At 36.7% G+C, this 20,509-nt stretch overlaps 1 protein-coding gene across 2 annotated transcripts in view; it reads left to right on the top strand.

The window, feature by feature from the left end:
• Ptprq (protein tyrosine phosphatase receptor type Q) overlaps window positions 1-20,509 on the top strand; it is a 207,828-nt gene that overhangs the window by 96,991 nt on the left and 90,328 nt on the right. For both annotated transcript variants that reach the window (XM_021174928.2, XM_085843440.1), the window contains one exon: window positions 558-827. In XM_021174928.2, the coding sequence (XP_021030587.1) occupies window positions 558-827 (270 nt within the window). The remainder of the gene's footprint in view (window positions 1-557; window positions 828-20,509) is intronic.

Here is a 20,509-nt window from a genome sequence, read left to right as displayed (position 1 = left end):
CATATGTAGCAGAAGATGGCCTTATTGGACATTAATGGGAGGAGAGGCCCTTGGTCCTGGGAAGGCTTGATGTCCCAGAGTAAGGGAATGTGAGGGTGGGGAGGCAGGCGTGCATGGATGGGTGGGTGAGTACCCTCATAGAAGCAGGGCAAGGCAGGAGGGGATAGGGGGTTTCCGGAGGGGAAACCGGGAAAGGGGATAACATTTGAAATTTAAATAAATAAAATATCCAATTAAAAAAATGAAGAAGGAAGCTAACATCTGTGATTGCCTAGGATTGAGGCCAATGTGTTTTTGAGATTATGAGAATGTATTGGCTGCTTGGACCTGGGAAAGCATTCCATTAAATGCTCAATATTGTAAGCATTAGTAATATAGTAGAGAATGTGGTCCATCAGTCATTTATGTTAAGAACTTGTTAGACATACACTGGAAAAGATGACAGATTTGTAGTTTTTCTTTGTTCATGAAATCTCCTCTTACCTCTTGCCTGCATAGTTGAATAATTTACTATGTGTGTATAAATTTTAACTTTGAGCAAATGTTTTCCATTTCAGTTCCAGATGCTGTACAGAATATTGCATGTGTGGCACATGACTGGCAGTCAGTATCAGTGATGTGGGACCCACCAAGAAAAGCAAATGGAATAATTACTTACTATATGATAACAGTTGAAGGGAATTCTACCAAAGTCTCCCCCAGAGACCCCATGTACACTTTCACAAAACTTCTTGCCAATACATCATACATCTTTGAAGTAAGAGCGTCAACCTCAGCTGGTGAAGGCAATGAAAGCCAATGTAACGTCAGCACACTCCCTGAGACAGGTAACTGGTATGGAGCATTTAACTAACCTGAAACAGGTAACTGGTGTGAAATAATTAACTAGGCTCAAGTGGGTAATTAATGGCCATCTGAAAGGAGCAACTAACCACAAGCAATTAACAGACTTGAAGTAGATGACTAACAGGTAAACAGGTAACGAGCATGGAGTGATCAATTACCACTGGTAATATGAGACATTACTAGTTTTTTAACAAGCAACTTATATAAAAAGGGTAGCTATTCTAAAATGGTTATCTAAGCTAAAATAGGTAACTAGTAAAAAAAAAAAGGTGGGTAACTAGCCTGAACAGTTTATCAGTAAGAAACTGGAAACCTCAAACAAGTAACTAGCCTGTTAGGTCTAACAGGAAATAGTATGAACAAGTCCCTAATTTGAAACTTTTAGCTATTCATCAATAATAGCATAGATTTGCCAACAGTATTTACAGGACTTATTTTTATTAATATGTCTATGTGGTAGGTATGCCTATCGATGTTTATGTGTGTTCATATGTGTCTGGTGATGCGTGTGTGAATTCATACACTTACATGCAGACTTGTGTGTGCGTATGTATTCTTGAAGCTGATATTGAGACTATTGCTTGATCCCTGTACACCTTCTGTATTGAGTGTACGTCTCTCAATTGAACACAGAGCTCTCTAGAGTGGCCACTGTAACTAACCAGCATGCTCTAGGGATCCCATGTCCCTTCCTCCTTCCAAACTCTAGAATTACAGAAGGCCACCATGCTCACCCAGAATGGATGTAGGTTCTGCAGATCAAGATTTGGACCTTCTATCTTGACAACCAGTTTGTTTCATACTCAGCCCACCTTACCAGCCATTTTTATGAAGATATAAAACCACATTTATGTGAAGATTTAAAATTATTGTTAAAAAAAACACAGCACATATTTTCTTAGGCTACCCCTGTGATCTCTCATTACCAACTGAGCATATATTTAACCTTCTTCACCTTGATGGGAGGTTTAAAAGAGGAAACAGACAATTGCACAAATATAAAACCCACTAACATACTGAGTGTGTTTTATTATTACTTAAATGAAGGAATTAACACACACACTTCTTGATAATTTTTTTCTTGACATTCTTGGTGTTTCCGTGGACTCGCAAGGCTTGCAGTACCAGGTTTGCTGGCATCCACTTCCTTTTCTAAGCCCTCAGATCTATCTTTCAGGTTATCGGAGTAAAAGAAAAATGTCGCTCTACTCTAGTTTCCAGGACAAAACTGTCACAATTTCTCAGCCATGCTTCTGCATGTTGTAAGATTTGTCTTTTTAGCTTCTCCGATATTCTACCTATTACATAAGTAAAAAGCTGGACTCCTTCTTTGTCACAGTATTTCTCTGGTTGTCGGCCCTAATGAGAGCTGTGATGTATCTTCGTAACCATTTACTACTTCACATGCACTTCATTATGGAAACTCCTTATGAACCCCTGCCCCAGTGAAAGCCACGTTACCTAGTTCAACTCCACATTTCTATCCTTAAGGATACAAACCTCCAAACTTTAAAAGGCCATCCCTTCTCTCTGGTGTCAGTATCTATTCAGTTTCAACTCACCTTCCTTCAGTACCCTTTCTTTGAAGGTTTGAATGGTTGTATTAAAATCACATCTCTTGCTTTTTAGGTTCCATATAATTCTGACTGGTGTGAGGTAGAATATAAAGGTCGTTTTGATTTGCATTTCCCTGATGGCTAAGAATGTTGAACTTTTCTTTAGGTGTTCTCGACCATTCAAGATTCCTTGGTTGAGAATGCTCTGTACCCCGTTTTTAATTGTTATTTGGTTCACTGGAGTCTAACTTCTTGAGATCTTTGTTTATATTGGATATTAGCCCTCTATCAGATGTAGGACTGATAAAGTTTTTTTTCCCAATCTGTAGGTTGCCATTTTTTCCTATTGACAGTGTCCTTTGCCTTCAATTTTATGAGAACCCATTTGTCTATAGTTGATCTTAGAGTCTGGGCTGTTGGTGTTCTGTTCAGGAAAATTTCCCCTGTGCTGTTGTGTTCTTTCCCACTTTCTCTTCTATTAGATTCAGTGTATCTGGTTTTATGTGCAGGTCCTTGATCCACTTGGACTTGAGCTTTGTACAAGGAGATAAGAATGGATCAAGTGCTCAAGTGCTGACCACCTCTTGAGCCAGCACCATTTGTTGAATATACTCTTCCACCCCCCCCCACACACACACACTGGATGGTTTTGGCTTCTTTGTCAAAGATCAGTTGACCATAGATGTGTGGGTTCAATTCTGGGTCTTTGATTTCTATTCCATTGATCTGCCTCTCTGTCTCTGTACCATGTGGTTTTTATTACTATTGCTCTGTAGTACAGCTTGAGATCAGGAATGAGATTCCCCCAGAATTTTTCTTGTTGTTGAGTGTTGCAGGAAATAATAAAAAGAAACAGCATGGTTCCTGAGCTACACCCAGTTACTCTCAGCCCAGGAGGTCTTGCGGGCCTGTTCTTATCTCATGGAAACTCTGACTCAGAGCTCCAAAATCTCTCCACACAGCTCACTAAGTTTCCATGGGTGGGTTGTTATCACGCCAGCCCCATGCTTCAAAATCCACAAGGCCTTTGTGGTGTACATAAAGCAAACCCTAGCTTTGCTGCTGTACCTTTCTCTCTTGAACAAAGACAAGCTGCTGTGTGAAGGAAAAGCTCAACACAAACTTAGTTCAGAAACAATGGTAACTCAATCACTGAGTGCAACAACTAGAATCCTAATCTTGTAAGCCTTATTAAATCTAAATCCTCTGGTGGCAAATCCTGATGGATCCGCCATTGAAACCCCCATCCAAAAAGACCCTATCTCTCTCTCTCCTGCTTCCTCTCTTCCCCTATCCAACCTGGAAGTCCCGTCTACTCACCCAGTGATTGGCTCTTTTATTCATTAGGGGATAGTTCACAAGAAATCACCTGAGTACTGACTCATTCCTCATTTGCAGCCCCTCCCGGAAGAGCAGACTAAGCATCAAAATACAAGCAACTGCAGGGCTATCCATAACAGTTGAGAATAGTTTTTCTATCCTGGATTTTTTGTTGTTCCAAATGAATTTGAAAATTGCCTTCTTTCTTTCTTCCTTCCTTCCTTCCTTCCTTCCTTCCTTCCTTCCTTCCTTCCTTCCTTCCTTCCTTCCTTCCTTCTTTCTTTCTTTCTTTCTTTCTTTCTTTCTTTCTTTCTTTCTTTCTTTCTTTCTTAAAAATTAGATATTTTCTTTATTCACATTACAAATGTTATCTCCTTTCCTCATTTCCCCTCCAAAAACCCCCATCCTATTCACCTTCCCCCTGCTCATCAACCCACCCACTCCCACTTCCCTGTCATAGCATTCCCCTATACTAAGGCATTGAGCCTTCATAGGACCAAAGGCCTCTCCTCCTATTTATGTCTGACAAGGCTAACCTTTGCTACATATGTGGGTGGAGCATGGGTCCCTTACATGTGTACTCTTTGATTGGTGGTTTAGTCCCTGGGAGCTCTGGGGGTACTGGTTGGTTCATATTGTTGTTCCTCCTATGGGATTTCAAACCCCTTTCAGCTCCTTGGGTCCTTTCTCTAGCTCCTCCATTGGGGGTACCTTGTGCTCAATCCAATGGTTGGCTGAAAGCATTCACCTCTGTATTTGTCATGCACTGTCAGCAAGCACTTCTTGGCATCTACAATAGTGTCTGGGTTTGGTAACTATATATGGGATGAATCTGCAGGTGGGGCAGTCTCTGGATTGCCTTTCCTTCAGTCTCTGCTCCACACTTTGTCTCTGTAGCTCCTTCCATGGATATTTTGTTCCCCCTTCTAAGAAGGAACAAAGTATCCACACATTGGTCTTCCTTCTTCTTGAGCTTCATGTAGTCTGTGAATTGTATCTTGGGTATTCCAAGCTTCTGGGATAATATCCATTTATCAGTGAGTGCATACTGTGTGTGTTCTTTTGTGATTGGGTTACCTCACTTAGGGTGATATTTTCTAGTTCCATCCATTTACCTAAGAATTTCATAAATTCATTGTTTTTAATAGCTTAGTAGTACTCCATTGTATAAACATACCACGCTTTTGTATCCATTCCTCTGTTGAAGGAATCTGGGATCTTACCAGCTTCTGGCTATTATAAATAAGGCTGCCATGAACACAGGGGAGCATATGCCCATATTATATGTTGGAACATCTTCTAGGTATATGTCCAGGAGTGGTATAGCTGGGTCCTCAGGTAGTACTATGTTTAATTTTCTGAGGAAACACCAGATTTCCAGAGTGGTTGTACAAGCTTGCAATCCCACCAGCCATGGAGGAGTGTTCCTCTTTCTCCACATCCTCACCAGTATCTGCTCTCACCTGAGTTTTTGATCTTAGCCATTTTGACTAGTGTGAGGTGGAATCTCAGTGTTGTTTTGATTTGCATTTCCCTGATGACTAAGGATGTTGAACATTTCTGGTGTTTCTCAGCCATTTGATATTCTTCAATTGAAAATTCTTTGTTTAGCTCTATACCAGATTTTTCAAAGGGGCTATTTGGTTCTTTGGAGTCTAACTTCTTGAGTTCTTTTCTTATCTCCTTAAAAAAACCTCAAGTACAAGTGGATCAAGGACCTCTACATAAAACCAGATACACTGAAGCTAATTAAAAAGAAAGTGGGGAAGAGCCTTGAGCACATGGGCACAGGGGGAAATGTCCCGAATAGAACATCAATAGCTTATGCTCTAAGATCAAGAATTAACAAATGGGACCACATACAACTGCAAAGCTTCTGTAAGGCTAAGGAAACTGTCCATAAGACAAAATGGCAACCAACAGATTGGGAAAAGATCTTTACCAATCCTACATCTGATAGAGGGCTGATATCCTATATATACAGAGAATGGTTCTTTTTTATCTCTGTGAAGAATTGAGTTGGAACTTTAATGGGGATTGCACTGAATCTGTAAATTGCTTTTGGTAAGATGGCCATTTTTACTATGTTAATCTTGACAATGTATGAGCATGGGAGATCTTTCCATTTTCTGAAATCTTCAATTTCTTTCTTCAGAGACTTGAAGTTCTTGTTGTGCAGATCTTTCAGTTGCTTGGTTAGAGTCACAGCAAGATATTTTATAATATTATCTGTAACTTATTACCGGTTAGAATTTGTCTTTCTCTACCTCTATGTTCTTACATACCTTCAGCATCTCTTCCCATATAGTTGATATGACTAATACTATAACTTTATTTAATATAATAGACTTCATCTAGTAATTTTAGGAAACATTAGCTAAGCACCTACTACAGAGTAGTAAAGTTCAGCTCAAATGTGGCATCTTTAGTAAAACTTTTATTAACTTCCCAAGCTTTGGTGTTCCAGACTCTGGTCTTGTTGCATCAAAACCTCAAGTGCTAAGGTATCTGACTCCATACATCTGAGCACTCCACAGGCATTGCCACCACTTTAAATTTGTTGAAGTGGTGAGCTAGAGTATATGTGTATGTCTGAGAACAGATGAACAGCTTCATACATATCCAATAAGGGGGTGACAAAAATTTCACAGTGGGAGGAAAGCAGATTATTGCTAGAAGAAAAAAATATTTTCATGTCCACATAGGTGTTCTTTATCAGGAAACAGCAGGTTAAACAATTTCTTTAGCAGTCTGAACTGGAGACATTTCTTAGAGAATGAGAAAATAAGGAGGAAGTATAATAATTTTAAAATAAATGAGAAGTTCAGACTGTCAAAAAACAAGAGTGCTAGTTTTTACATTATGTATAGTTGAGTTATGAACTAAAGCCACTCAAGGAAAAAAACAGATATTCAGTTAATAGAACAGAGGTACAGCTAAAACTCAGTGTACAGTAGATATATAGCTATTAGATACAGAGTTATTAGATATACAGCTATTAGATACAGTTATTTTATATATATATATATATATATATATATATATATATATATATATATATATGATACACAGCTATGTTGCTTCAGAGTCCAGATGTTTGTCACATTATTTTATTCAAAACTTTGAATAGATCTTAATTCAGCTTTGGAAGTCCACCTAGAACGGTAGGAAATAAGGATGTAGTTGGTCGTTGGCTTCTTGGTTGGTTTCTTGTATTCCCATTATGAGAGTTTGTTCTTTTGACCCCTGGGTCAGAATGACTAGCCATGAAACATTGCTCTATACTTCCAAAGTCAGAATTTTTATATTATCACCCATTTTGCTCACTTAAACACATAACATTGTTAATAATACACTTAATTCTGCTTTTAACTCTTAACTTAGATCATGGAGTTTTGGTTTTGTTTAATCAAAAATCTCAGCTGAAGGATTTTGACATTCAGGCAGTTTCATGATTGTAGGAGAAAGAAATTATTTACATTGTTCTGGTAACTTCTCTTCTGCTGCATATTATTTCCACATGCCATACCTATGAGACGAAAGTAGAGCTGTTTTCTTCCAGTCAAATGTAAAATTTCTTGTAATTAAGAAGAATCATTCAGATGAAATATTAATTTCTGCTTCAAAAGTACTTTTTCATCTTTGAAATTAGATGTTGAATCTAGTACATAATTATATTTATGATTACTGTCCTCATTAGGTATCTAATTTTTTATCAGGACTCACATGAACTGCTTGTTGATGAGATGTTCGTAAGTGCTGGGAACTCATTGTTCAGATGGAAGCAGTTTTATAGCTGTTGCAAGCTTTTAATTTATGGTGGGAAATTAGTCACAGTGGACAGCTAGCTCTGAGTCCCAGACTCTGCCATTATTCCTGACATAAGAAGAAACCAAATTTGGCTCACTCTTTTACTGCTTGGTGTTAGACCCTGACAGACATTCTTTCCAGGGCTTTCTCTCTTTCCCTCCATCCCTCCCTCTGTCCGTCCCTTCCTCTCCCCACTGTCTATGTGTACATAAACACACATGTATGAGTGAAAGTGGACATGTCAGAGTGAGAAGACAATCTTAGGTGTCACTTCACCGGTGAGTCCGCTTTGTCTTATGAGGCACGGTTGCTTACTAGCATGGAACTCCCCCTGTAAGCCAGGTTAGCTGTCTGCTGTGTCCATCCTTCTGTCTCTACCCCTCAGCACTATGATTACAAGAGCACCCTGCTTTGACAAGGCATCTTTATGTTGAGGTTTTAAAGTAGCCTATAAGGTATTCAATATCATTATGGCATTTCATTTCAAAAATTGTCTTTTAGACTCCTACAATGTCTTTTACCCTGCCCCTTGGTTTTCTATTGTAACACACCCCAATCTCTGCTTGCTCCATCTGTCTTCATGTCAGCATTCTTTCTCCTTCCTTACTGTGTGTAGTTGTAGACAGTGGGAAAGTTGGAAAGTACAAATCTGCCATCTTCCAAGTCCATCCAAGGGTATCTTTTGAAATTCATTTGTGTTTGTCTCTGTACCCATCTCAGTAGACTTGACTTGAGACTTAGAGTACTGTCTGAGGGCCTTTAGAGAAGAATGAAAAAGCAGATATATCTATTGTGCTTTATATATTTTTAATGATACAATGTTTGATCTTCAGTAGATTTAGAAAATAACTTCAGCAATTTTCTTTGTAAGCAGGAGGAAGGAAGGCAAAAAATGGGCTTCATTCTGCACTGGTTTCTGTGGCTGACTCCAGCTTGGGTCTAGAACACCCCTTCTGCCTCATGAGTGTTCCTGACTTAGAAATTTCAAATATTACCTGTATTTATTGGAATTGCTGCCCCCACCACTATTTCACAAGGTAAAATAGAAGACTTTGGGTCCGTCCTGAGAATTTTTTCATTAAAAATCTAGAGTAACAGTCATACAGATGAGGATAAATACAATTTTGTTCAAATATGTTTTACAAACTTAGAACAACAATTTGTATTTTCTAATCTGTGCTTGATCTATAAAACAAAAAGCCAAAAAGCACTGCCACTTAAAATAAGGATAACTATAAAAACACTATGGCATTCTGGGAAATATTTTAATGTTTCTAGACTTTTGCCACATTTTTCCCCCCCTGGATCAGTTCCAAAGGGGCAATATTTGATATTTTTCAAATAGTCTTAGGTATCAAGTTCTACATTTAAAAGTTCTTTTAAACATGATTTTTAAAAGGTGACTTTGGGTTACTCTGTATAATTCCCCTCAACCTCCTTGTTACTGGAAGATCTTTCATTAAGTGAACTCCAGGCAGCCATTCTTGGCTTCCTCTGAGCTCCAGCTAAAGCCAGCTGTTCTTTGGGCCGTGTTTTAAGACTTATTTAGGAACTGGGACATATCTTATTACTTTATTTTCCATTCCTGATACTCTTCTTAACAGCCTTGGCATATGAACCTCCTCCCTCATTTCTTCTCTTGTTCTTTTTCACTTCCAGTTTCAAGTTAGTTGTGTTTGTGTGTGTGTGTGTGTGTGTGTGTGTGTGTGATTCCTTTCTAGTTAATATAGTACTTGAAGCTTTCAGAATCGATCTACTGTTTTTATGAGATTATGGGCTGCACAAATGACATTTAACAGTGGTATAAATATCCCTCACGTGTTCAAAAACATGAATTGAACACAGGAATATTTCAAAAAGGAATGTGCTATTTTGGACTTAAAATCAATGCAATATAAATGATTTAAACATATAAGCCATACAAACATTGGTAATTACAGCTTATTATTAAATTTCTAATACTAAAGTTCCTTTGCGAACAGTAATACAAATTTGAGGAAGGTTCTAGTTTTTTAGTGTATGACAGTTCATATTATCCACAATAAGATTCTTTTGGAATTCAAGTGGAAGAAAAGCTCCATTTCTTATTACATCAGAGCATTAGAACTGTAATTTTAATTTCACCATGTTTACTACAATATCAAGTAAAGCTTGTATTGGTTCTGTGATTAGAGACCTTATTATGAAGAGTCACTACCTTAAAATTTGCAGTATTAGAGGTACTAAAAATCTACATGACTTAATTAAATCTATGCCATTTAAAGGATGCATTAAAATTAGTGGTTAGTTTTGTGGTTTGTTACCAATTATATTAATTCTATCACGCATGTTTTTCTTTCTAATCTTCATCTTAACTTTACATAATTGCATCTCTGAACCAGAGTCGCTATAGTCCTGGCTGGTCTGGAACTTGCTACTTAGACCAGGCTGTCCTCAAACTTGTAACAATCCTCCTGCCTCCTCTGTCTTCAGGAAGCTACAATAACAAGCAGGAACCAGCGAGCCAACCTTCTTTTATTTATTTATTTATTTATTTATTTATTTATTTATTTATTTATTTAGTTAGTTAGTTAGTTAGTTTTTTGAGACAGGGTTTCTCTGTGTAGCCCTGGCTGTCCTGGAACTCACTCTGTAGACCAGGCTGGCCTTGAACTCAGAAATTTGCCTGCTTCTGCCCCCCAAGTGCTGGGATTAAAGACATGCGTCATCACTGCCTGGCCTACCTTCATTTTTATACTATCTGTATACATTAGTATATTAGTAAAATTAGTACATTAGTAAAATTTTTATATAGGAGTTTAACATTTTTAAGGTATGGACTCAAAATTTAATACAAAGTTTATCTTTAAGAGGTTATGTTGTTACTAATTAAATGTATAAGCCATGATGCCTAAGAGCTGTCTTGTGAATTATTGTCAAAGCAGTTTATGTACTTCCCCTGCAAATTAAACATAAATAATGATGGCCCAAGTTGTCCATGATATACTTAAGGTAGTCTCAGGTTTCCATTGGTGTGGATATATTAGATTTATCTTACAGCTCATGTTCCTTTTTCCTTTTAAAGTCTATATTCATAAAATATCCAGAGGCATCAACACCTATTATTTTTGGTGTCTATCAAATGTAGAAAGTAAACGTATTTAGGATATTTTTCCTGAACTTTTATGGAAGAGCTTCTTTGGTTTTATACAACGTTATGGTTATGTGCAGCTTACATAGAGTTGAATACACAAAGTTTAGTCGCAAAAGGTCAGTGAGTTTTGAAAGTTTCAAATACCCACCTACTTCACTACTTCCAGTCAACCTGTAAACTAAGCCCTTCCTCCATGGAACTTCCTCCTGCATACCTATTCCTCAGTGCAATCCCTGTCCTCATGGCCGTCTATATAGACTAGCTCTACTTTTTCTTAAGCTATGAGTACTCTTTCATGGCTACCTAGTCCTTTCAATGCCAACTAGAGATTCATATTGTTATGATCTCAGTAACATTTTTAGTTCTTAAATTCTTTTATATCATAGAAACATCCCATTATCCATGAATTATTCTTTTTTGGTGGACACTCAATTTGTTCTGAACTTAGTGTCATGAATAAATGTCTGTACTTTTCATGGATTCATTATATTTATATATGAGAAGTCAGTGTTTGCAAGCTACTATGAGTTCATAATAGTCTTTAAAATAAAGCAGGGTCTTTATATATATATATATATATATATATATATATATATATATATATATACTATATAACTGTGGGTTACTTTGAATTCACTATGTAGACTAAGCTAGCCTTGACCTCATAGAGATCCACTTTCCTCTGCTTCAGAATGCTAGGATTAAAGATAAGCCTGGCCTCCAATAAAGCAACCTTAGTAGTAAATGGGACAAACTATAATTGACCTTTGATCTTCAGTGTGTTTGATAAAATACTTTTAACTGTTACTATGATACTGAACCACAGCCAAGACAACTTAGAGAAGAAAGAATCCATTTGAGCTTCCGGTGACAAAGAGATGAGTCACTCATGCAGGGAGAGCCATGACAACAGGAAGCTGAGTACACACATCTGTATATGCGAGCATTAAACAGAGAGAATGAACCTGAAGTGGAGAAAGCTTTAAGTTCTCAAATCCTACTTTCAGTGGCACACTTCTTTCAGTAAGACCACACCTCTCCAACCTCCCTGAACACCACTGCCACGTGGGACCAAATGTTCAAATACTTGAAACTATGAAGAACCGTTATTTAAACCACCCCACTACCAGTTATAAATATATATAAATTATTTATAGCCTTTCTAAAAATAATGGTTATCACATAAAATATTAGTGTTTTACTTATTCACATTTTCCAGTTGTGTCTGAGACAGAACCTCAGTGTGCAGTCAGGCAACTGTCTATTCATGACACCTCTGCCCCAGTCTTCCCAGTCCTGAGATTAAGTCCATATCAAACCTGGCATGAATTTCTGTCTTGTTTCTTTGCAAAAGCTTATCAAGAGTGGCTTTCCCCCCATTTTTATAGATATGTAAATAGGATATTTTCTGTGTTCTGGTTAACTGTTACATTGTTTTCTAAGTTTGGATTACCATATAGCATTTTATCCTTTGAACTTTTGTTGAAATGTCTACTTAACTGTAAGGCCTTTTTTGGGTATTATTTCCTATAGGTCACCATCCTATATATTCTTCAGTACAACCATTGCCCTCATGATGTCCAGTTTGCATGGTTGTTGTAATTGCCCATCTACAGTTCCTGTGGAGCAGCATTGTAAACATTGCTTAGTCAACCATTTCTTCAAAAACTCCACTTATCATTGATTCTCAGTTACTTCAGCATTATCCCTACATGCTTTGCCACCATGCTGGCTGACCTTGTATGCCACAGGAACTTATTGTGATGAGACAAGGAAGTTGTAATTCTTTGCCTATGTCTGAACTAAAAAAAAAATACATAATGAACAATAAATGAAGTAAAGGAATATGATTGGTTACTGAATTTCTCATTGAACTGTTATTTAAGTAATGATTTCATGATGAGAAGACAAACAGGTGCATGATTTTTTTTATATAATTATTCACTATTACCATATCATTGCAAGAAAATTGAATGCAACCATTGAGGGAAACTTAACTAAACTGTAGCAACAAAAATTCAACCATACTGGAATAGATAATGGGAATGCTACCTTATCTCATTTGTGGAGGTTTATATTCAAGTCATTAATAAATGTTATTTAACTTCAAGTGCTTAACATTTTAAATATGAAGTTCCAGGAGATCCTTGCATATGCTGGATATAAGTCTTTTTGCTAGTCAGCTATTTGTCGCTGGGGCAAATACCTGAACTGAACAACTTAAAATAATAGGAATTTATTTTGCCCCATGTTTTCAGGTGTTTTAGTCTATCAGTACTTGGACACATTGCTTTGGGCCCATAGCAATGAAGAAGATCAAAGAAGGGAGTCTGCCACTTACCTCATGGCTACCAGAAAGCAAAGACAGAAAGCTAAAGGTTGAGTCCCAATGTCTACCTCAAGGGCATATCTGCAATGACTTATTGTCACTTTTCTGTAGCACTACAGGCTGGAGACCACATTCTTAGCATATGGAGCTTTTAGAGAGCATTTAAGGTCCAAGCCAGGATGTATATTCAACGAATATTCCTTCCCACACAATAGGCTGACTTTCTTTGATGGTTTGTGTGGTTATAATGTATCATTTTACCTCCCTTTGGATACCTCCAATGTACCACTGTCTTTGCTTTCTCGCCCCTCCCCGCCCCGCTTTTCCCTGAGGAGCAAGAGTTGTGTTGTAGATGGATTTGTTGGGGCTGAGCTCTGAAACTCTGCATTTTGATCAGGTGTGGTTTTTCTTGTAGTCTTTGTTAAAATCAGCAGCTTCCTTGATAAGGCATGAGAGCTACACTTCTCTGTGTTTAAGAATAAATATTTAGGATGTTAGGTATAGACTGTGCGGGTTTAGTAATGTGGCGGGTTTAGTAATGTGGTGGTTAGAGGTTCTCTGCCAAGATCCATCCCAAGCTTAACCAGCTCTTCAGAGTTGACTAGGTATCCAGTCTCAGAATACCTAGTTTCAGATTTCTCTCTTGTTAAGCAGGTTGTAAGTTCAATTTGAGAGCTGTTGGCTACTGCCACTCCTGTTCCTTAAGGGTTACTGTGCTATGCTGGTTGTCGTTGTGATTCATATGCACCATAGTTGGGTAGGACGATTTATGTCTTCCTCATCAATTTTTGTTAGATGTCTTTTCAAGAAATTGAGCCGGTTCATTCTGAGATATCATATTAATTTACTTAGTGATTTTGGGCATAAATAATGCTAGCCCTGCTTTCACTTATGACGTTAGCTATTTGTTTCCTTTTCATATATGTCAGTAGTTTATGAGCTTATGTGTTTTTCTTCAAATAGTCCTACTCTGACTTAATGTTCCCTTTATTAGTCTATTTTGTGCTTTATTTGTAGTCTCTTTGTTTTCTTCATTATCAATTTAATGGAGTTAATTTACTTTAGCTGCTTGCTTAGGATAAAGTATAGAACATGACTTTCACCATCAGTACTTCCTAATTAACAACCACATATAGCTATATATATATATATATATATATATATATATACATATATATATATATATATATATATATACATATATATATATATATATGTATATATATATATATATATATATAGAGAGAGAGAGAGAGAGAGAGAGAGAGAGGAGAGGAGAGGAGAGGAGATAGATAGATAGATAGATAGATAGATAGATAGATAGATAGATAGATAGATAGATAGATAGATAGATAGATAAAGGAGGATTCCTATGCCCAGTGAGGTTGTTGGTTTTTTTTTTTTTTTAAAGATAGTTTAGGGCTCTTCAGATAATCATTGCTACTCCAAGTGGCATAACTTCATTTGATCTTAAGCTTTCAATAAGGATAACCTGGTAACCATGGTTTGGAACCTGGTGAACTCAGCCTGCTTGGTACACAACTGAAGGCAATGGCGGTCTGTTTTACAGAACCCATCAGTTGTCAACAGTGCAGCAGGGAAAACTTGGATTTATGAGCTCCTCCCTGATCCATGGTGGTCTGTTAACAGGGTCAGTCTTATTCTGTCCCAGTTCAGGCAGCCATAGCTGTTATAAAATCAAGTTTACAATGGCTACCTAATGCCCTGAAGCTAGCATTATTTTATTATCTCGTCTCCCTATCTTTTGGCTATTTCATTTTCTTTTCTTCAGTGTTCCTCAAGCCTAATAAAGATTAGTATAAATGTCCCATGTAGGGCTGAGCACTAAACTTTCATTTATTGTATTTGTTTTCAACAGCCATGTGTCTCTGTGCTCACTATAAAGTGATGCTTCTGTGATTAGTGATGAGAGTGGTATTTGTCTATGAATATTAATATAAATTTTTACGATGTACCTTTTTGCTGTATTAATTTTGCTAAACTGCAGCAAATAGGACCACCTAGTGTCCATGATGTCCCAACTCATGGTGTTTCTGACTGGACGTACATTACCAGGCACATATCGACTTATGTGAGGGTATTTAGGAAATCAAAATCAAAATAAAAACAAAAACAAAACAAAACAAAACACCTTTGTTACTGTATAATCATCATGTCCTCATGTAGTTCATGGTCTACCACTTGGGCCATTAACGACTTGCTCCTCTGTCAGTCTTCAAATCACCTTCTAGCAGTACCAGTGCTAGCCAGAATGAAGAACACTTCCAGTTCAATTCTAGCTGGGCTTCTTTTTGTCTGGCAAACAAAGCTTCCAGTACTTTCATGAACAGGGTCTTAACATCTAGTTTTGGTGGTCAGTTAAGAACAATGGGCATATTCTGTATTGTTTGAAGACCTCTGTAGATTTTCTGACAAACAACTCATGGGAAGGTATCGAATTCTTGGTACTAGGAGTTTTTCCTCCTTTATGTGAACATGCTTGTAGTTGTGTGAGCTTTTCTGTCTCACATGAACTTAGAATGCTGCAGAGCAGAAGAGAGAATCAGATCCCCTGGAACTGGAGTCATGAACCACCATGTGGGTGCTGGGAATTGAACCCGGGTCCTCTGGAAGAGCAAACAGTGTTCTTTTTTTTTTTTTTTATTTTTATTACATATTTTCCTCAATTACATTTCCAATACTATCCCAAAAGTCCCCCATAGCGCCCCCCACTTCCCTACCCACCCATTCCCATTCTTTTGGCCCTGGCATTCCCCTATATTGGGGCATATAAAGTTTGCAAGTCCAATGGGCCTCTCTTTCCATTGATGGCCGACTAGGCCATCTTTCGATACATATGCAGCTAGAGACAAGAGCTCCAGGGTTCTGGTTAGTACATCATGTTGTTCCAACAATAGGGTTGCAGATCCCTTTAGCTCCTTGGGTACTTTCTCTAGCTTCTCCATTGGGAGCCCTGTGATACATCCAATAGCTGACTGTGAACATCCACTCCTGTGTTTGCTAGGCCCCAGCATCGTCTCACAAGAGACAGCTATATTTGGGTCCTTTCAGCAAAATCTTGCTAGTGTATGCAATGGTGTCAGCGTTTAGAAGCTGATTATGGGACGGATCCCTGGATACAGCAGTCTCTAAATGGTCCATCCTTTCATCCCAGCTACGAACTTTGTCTCTGTAACTCCTTCCCTGGGTGTTTTGTTCCCAATTCTAAGAAGGTGCACAGTGTCCACACTTTGGTCTTCATTCTTCTTGAGTTTCATGCGTTTATCAAATTGTATCTTATATCTTGGGTATCCTAAGTTTTGGGCTAATATCCACTTATCAATGAATACATATTGTGTGAGTTCTTTTGTGATTGTGTTACTTCACTCAAGATGATGCCCTCCAGGTCCATCCATTTGGCTAGGAATTTCATAAATTCATTCTTTTTAATAGCTGAGTAGTACTCCATTGTGTAAATGTACCATAATTTCTGTATCCATTCCTCTGTTGAGGGACATCTGGGTTCTTTCCAGCTTCTGGCTATTATAAATAGGGCTGCTATGAACATAGTGGAGCATGTGTCCTTTTTACCGGTCGGGACATCTTCTGGATATATGCCCAGGAGAGGTATTGCTGGATCCTCCGGTAGTACTATGTCCAATTTTCTGAGGAACCGCCAGACTGATTTCCAGAGTGGTTGTACAAGCTTGCAATCCCACCAACAATGGAGGAGTGTTCCTCTTTCTCCACATCCTCGCCAGCATCTGCTGTCACCTGAATTTTTGATCTTAGCCATTCTGACTGGTGTGAGGTGGAATCTCAGGGTTGTTTTGATTTGCTTTTCCCTGATGATTAAGGATGTTGAACATTTTTTCAGGTGCTTCTCTGCCATTCGGTATTCCTCAGGTGAGAATTCTTTGTTCAGTTCTGAGCCCCATTTTTTAATGGGGTTATTTGACTTTCTGGAGTCCACCTTCTTGAGTTCTTTATATATATTGGATATTAGTCCCTTATCTGATTTAGGATAGGTGAAGATCCTTTCCCAATCTGTTGGTGGTTTTTTTGTCTTATTGATGGTGTCTTTAGCCTTGCAGAAGCTTTGTAGTTTCATGAGGTCCCACTTGTCAATTCTCGATCTTACAGCACAAGCCATTACTGTTCTATTCAGGAATTTTTCCCCTGTGCCCATATCTTCAAGGCTTTTCCCCACTTTCTCCTCTATAAGTTTCAGTGTCTCTGGTTTTATGTGAAGTTCCTTGATCCACTTAGACTTGACCTTAGTACAAGGAGATAGGAATGGATCGATTCGCATTCTTCTACATGTTAACAACCAGTTGTGCCAGCACCATTTGTTGAAAATGCTGTCTTTCTTCCACTGGATGTTTTTAGCTCCCTTGCAGAAGATCAAGTGACCATAGGTGTGTGGGTTCATTTCTGCAAACAGTGTTCTTAACTACTAATCTATCTCTCCAGCCTGGTACTAGAATTTTTATTTCATTACCTATGACTTCTGTGAGAAGCATTATCTATGCATGCATGGGGTTTGCATTCAAACTTCTTTTAAATTATATTTTAATAGGTTTAAACAATAGTAAGTGTCTACTTTTACATATCCCTTAGTTAAGATAACTCAAACATCTCATCTGAAGGTGAATAAGCTTGATAAAACAACGGTCAGATCAGGGTTTTCTAAAGTCATCCAGCATAGAGACTAGAATATATTCTTATTAGTTTGAGATCTTTCAAAATTTTTTTATACACACACATACATATATATGTGGCTTATACCTATGATCTTAATAATAATTCTAACCACACAAAGTGTTTTGTGTAGAATATCACAATGAACACTGGTGATTGGTACATAGAATATATGTTTATATTATAATAATAACCATGTATTTGTATATATTATTAGATATACTGTTCATAAACATTTTGGTAACTAGGGATTCTATTGACAGATTCTTCCCTCCTACTCTCCATCTTACTTATCATAGGCTCCTGAAGATTTCAAATTCTTAATTGTATATTATGAATACTTTCTTATAGTTTATACCTTTGTAGGCCATTTTTTGTATGTATAACTTTTAATCAATGTTTCTTTTTGTAGAAATACAGGTCTCAAAAGACAGAAATTTTTTTAAAAAATAATTATTTAGTTAGGATTAGTATTGCGACACATGTCTTTTGAACTCCATTCATTCAATTATACATGGATTAATTTTTTCCAATTATCCCTTAGTTATACTAATATTCATTAGGTCTCAATGTTATGGCTTAATCTGAACCCCTTTGCCAATTTTCTTATTCTATTTAACTGGCCATTGTAGATTAACATGAGAACATCCAAGTCTTCATACCTGGTACTCTGATACCATAAGTACAGAACATTCATTCACTATCATAATTCAATCGCTTATACATACACAGATATTCCCCAAGTTGGATTTACACAACCTCTTTCACACCAAAGCTTTTCCTTCCCAAAAAATCCCCTTGTTCTGCTGAAAAGACATGAAGCCGATATTTTATTTTTGTACACACTTTCAACCAAACAAACCCCTACATATCCCTACCCCTTTCTAATTTGATCACTGTTGTTGATAGTTAAACTTGATATACAGGTACTATAGGCATGATCTTAAGAGATGATTATTTGCCTAAAACAATTTCTATCAAAACTCACCATTTTAATAGATACTATCATGGCTTATTATAGAACTGTAAAAGCTAACAACTCTACAAGCAATACTATTTATTTTACATCCACCCTGGATATTTTAAATGATATTTTGATTATTTTCCAAAAACTGACTTTCTTCTCAGAAGTTTTATTAATATATTTTAATGTAGCCACATGTTCAACAATACTTGGCTTAAAGACTAAAGGTATGGTAGCCAAATGCCATGGGAACCTGGACCATAATTTGCCCATCTATCAGTGCACATACTAAAAGAGATACTGGAAAGTTTTTAGCGAGTCTATTCTCATTGCGAATACTTTATCAGTTGTCTTTCCCACTGTTTTAATAAGCTGTTGAAAATGACTGTTCTGAGTCTTTATTATCACTATGTAGTATTATCTAGACCATGTTTGTGTAGCAGATTTTGTTAAATGTGTGCTGATTATCCCAATATCTCAAAATTAAGCAGACAAGAATAGTGAAGTGAATTTTTACTATAGTATGACAAGTAGTGAAAACAATATATTTATTAAGTGGAAATATTTTGCATCTGCCTACACTGAGAAACATAATAAGAGCCAAATTAAATATGCGATTTACTCTATAAAGCTCTTGTTAAGATATTGTTCATTTCACAGTACCCTCTTTATATGATCCTGTGGAATATATATATATATATATATATATATATATATATATATATATATGTGTGTGTGTATGTAAATGAATTATAATTCAGTGCCAGAGATGATTGCAATTTTGTTCACTTATTTTATCTTTATGGTTATGAAGATTTATGATCTTGATTTTATCTTTGTATTATTTTTGTATTAGAGTGAATTTCATGGTTTATTTCTGCAATATCCATGTTGGCCACTAACCTAATACTGGGTTCATTTAATTCACTGCATTTCAATTTTCTCTCTACGAAATATATCATCACAAACTTTGTATTTCCTCTTGGTGCTATTTATAATTATTCTTTAGCATCATGATTTGTATTACATTATAATGTGTAACTGGTTTCTTCAAAACTTACATTTTGTGAGCTAAGGAGATGCCTCAACTAATAAGAGCACTTGCTAGTTTTGTAGAAGATCCAGGTTCAGTTCTGAGCATCCACCTAGCAAGTCACAACCACTTATAACTCCAGTTCTGAGATATCCTATGCATTCTTCTGGACTCTGCAGACACATCATGCACATACATGTACATATATATGTATATATATGCCTTTCAATAATAATACCACACCTTATGGTCTTGTTTTTAATTTAACCTTGTGATGACTATCTTCCTTCTACCTAACATGATTACCAGCCTGTAGAACACATTTTATTGCCACTTATATGCAGCTATCCATATTCAACCTGCTGGAATACCTTTGCCTGTTTTCATAGACCCTTTAGCGTGAGTTCTTTAAAATGAGTTATTGTATGTAAGAAATATAAAAATATATATTGAATATAAAAATAACCTATGCATTTAGACTTGTAAGCTACAAATTTCATGATAAATATATAATGAAGGGTATTGATTAAATTCAAGTCAGTGAAAAGTTCATAAAATTTTAATTTTAGTATTGAGCCGTATATGTTAGTTTTAGCACACGGATATTTATGTGTGGTTATACTTCTGTAACTCATCGTTTAATATAGATCCCATAAAAGTTTTAGAGACTAAACATTTCTTAACCAACTCTGAAAATTATGTTGATTCTTATTTTTCATAGATACACTTAATAAATAAAAATTATCAGGTAGTATAGACATCTATTTATTAAGATGCATAAAGCTCTAAAATACATAGTTAAAAATAAGGAAGTTTT

The sequence above is a fragment of the Mus caroli genome, unplaced genomic scaffold (genome assembly GCF_978045245.1).
Source record: "Mus caroli unplaced genomic scaffold, Mus_caroli_1 scaffold_9, whole genome shotgun sequence".
Lineage (NCBI taxonomy): Eukaryota > Metazoa > Chordata > Mammalia > Rodentia > Muridae > Mus > Mus caroli.
This window is presented reverse-complemented; position numbering and strand designations above follow the sequence as displayed.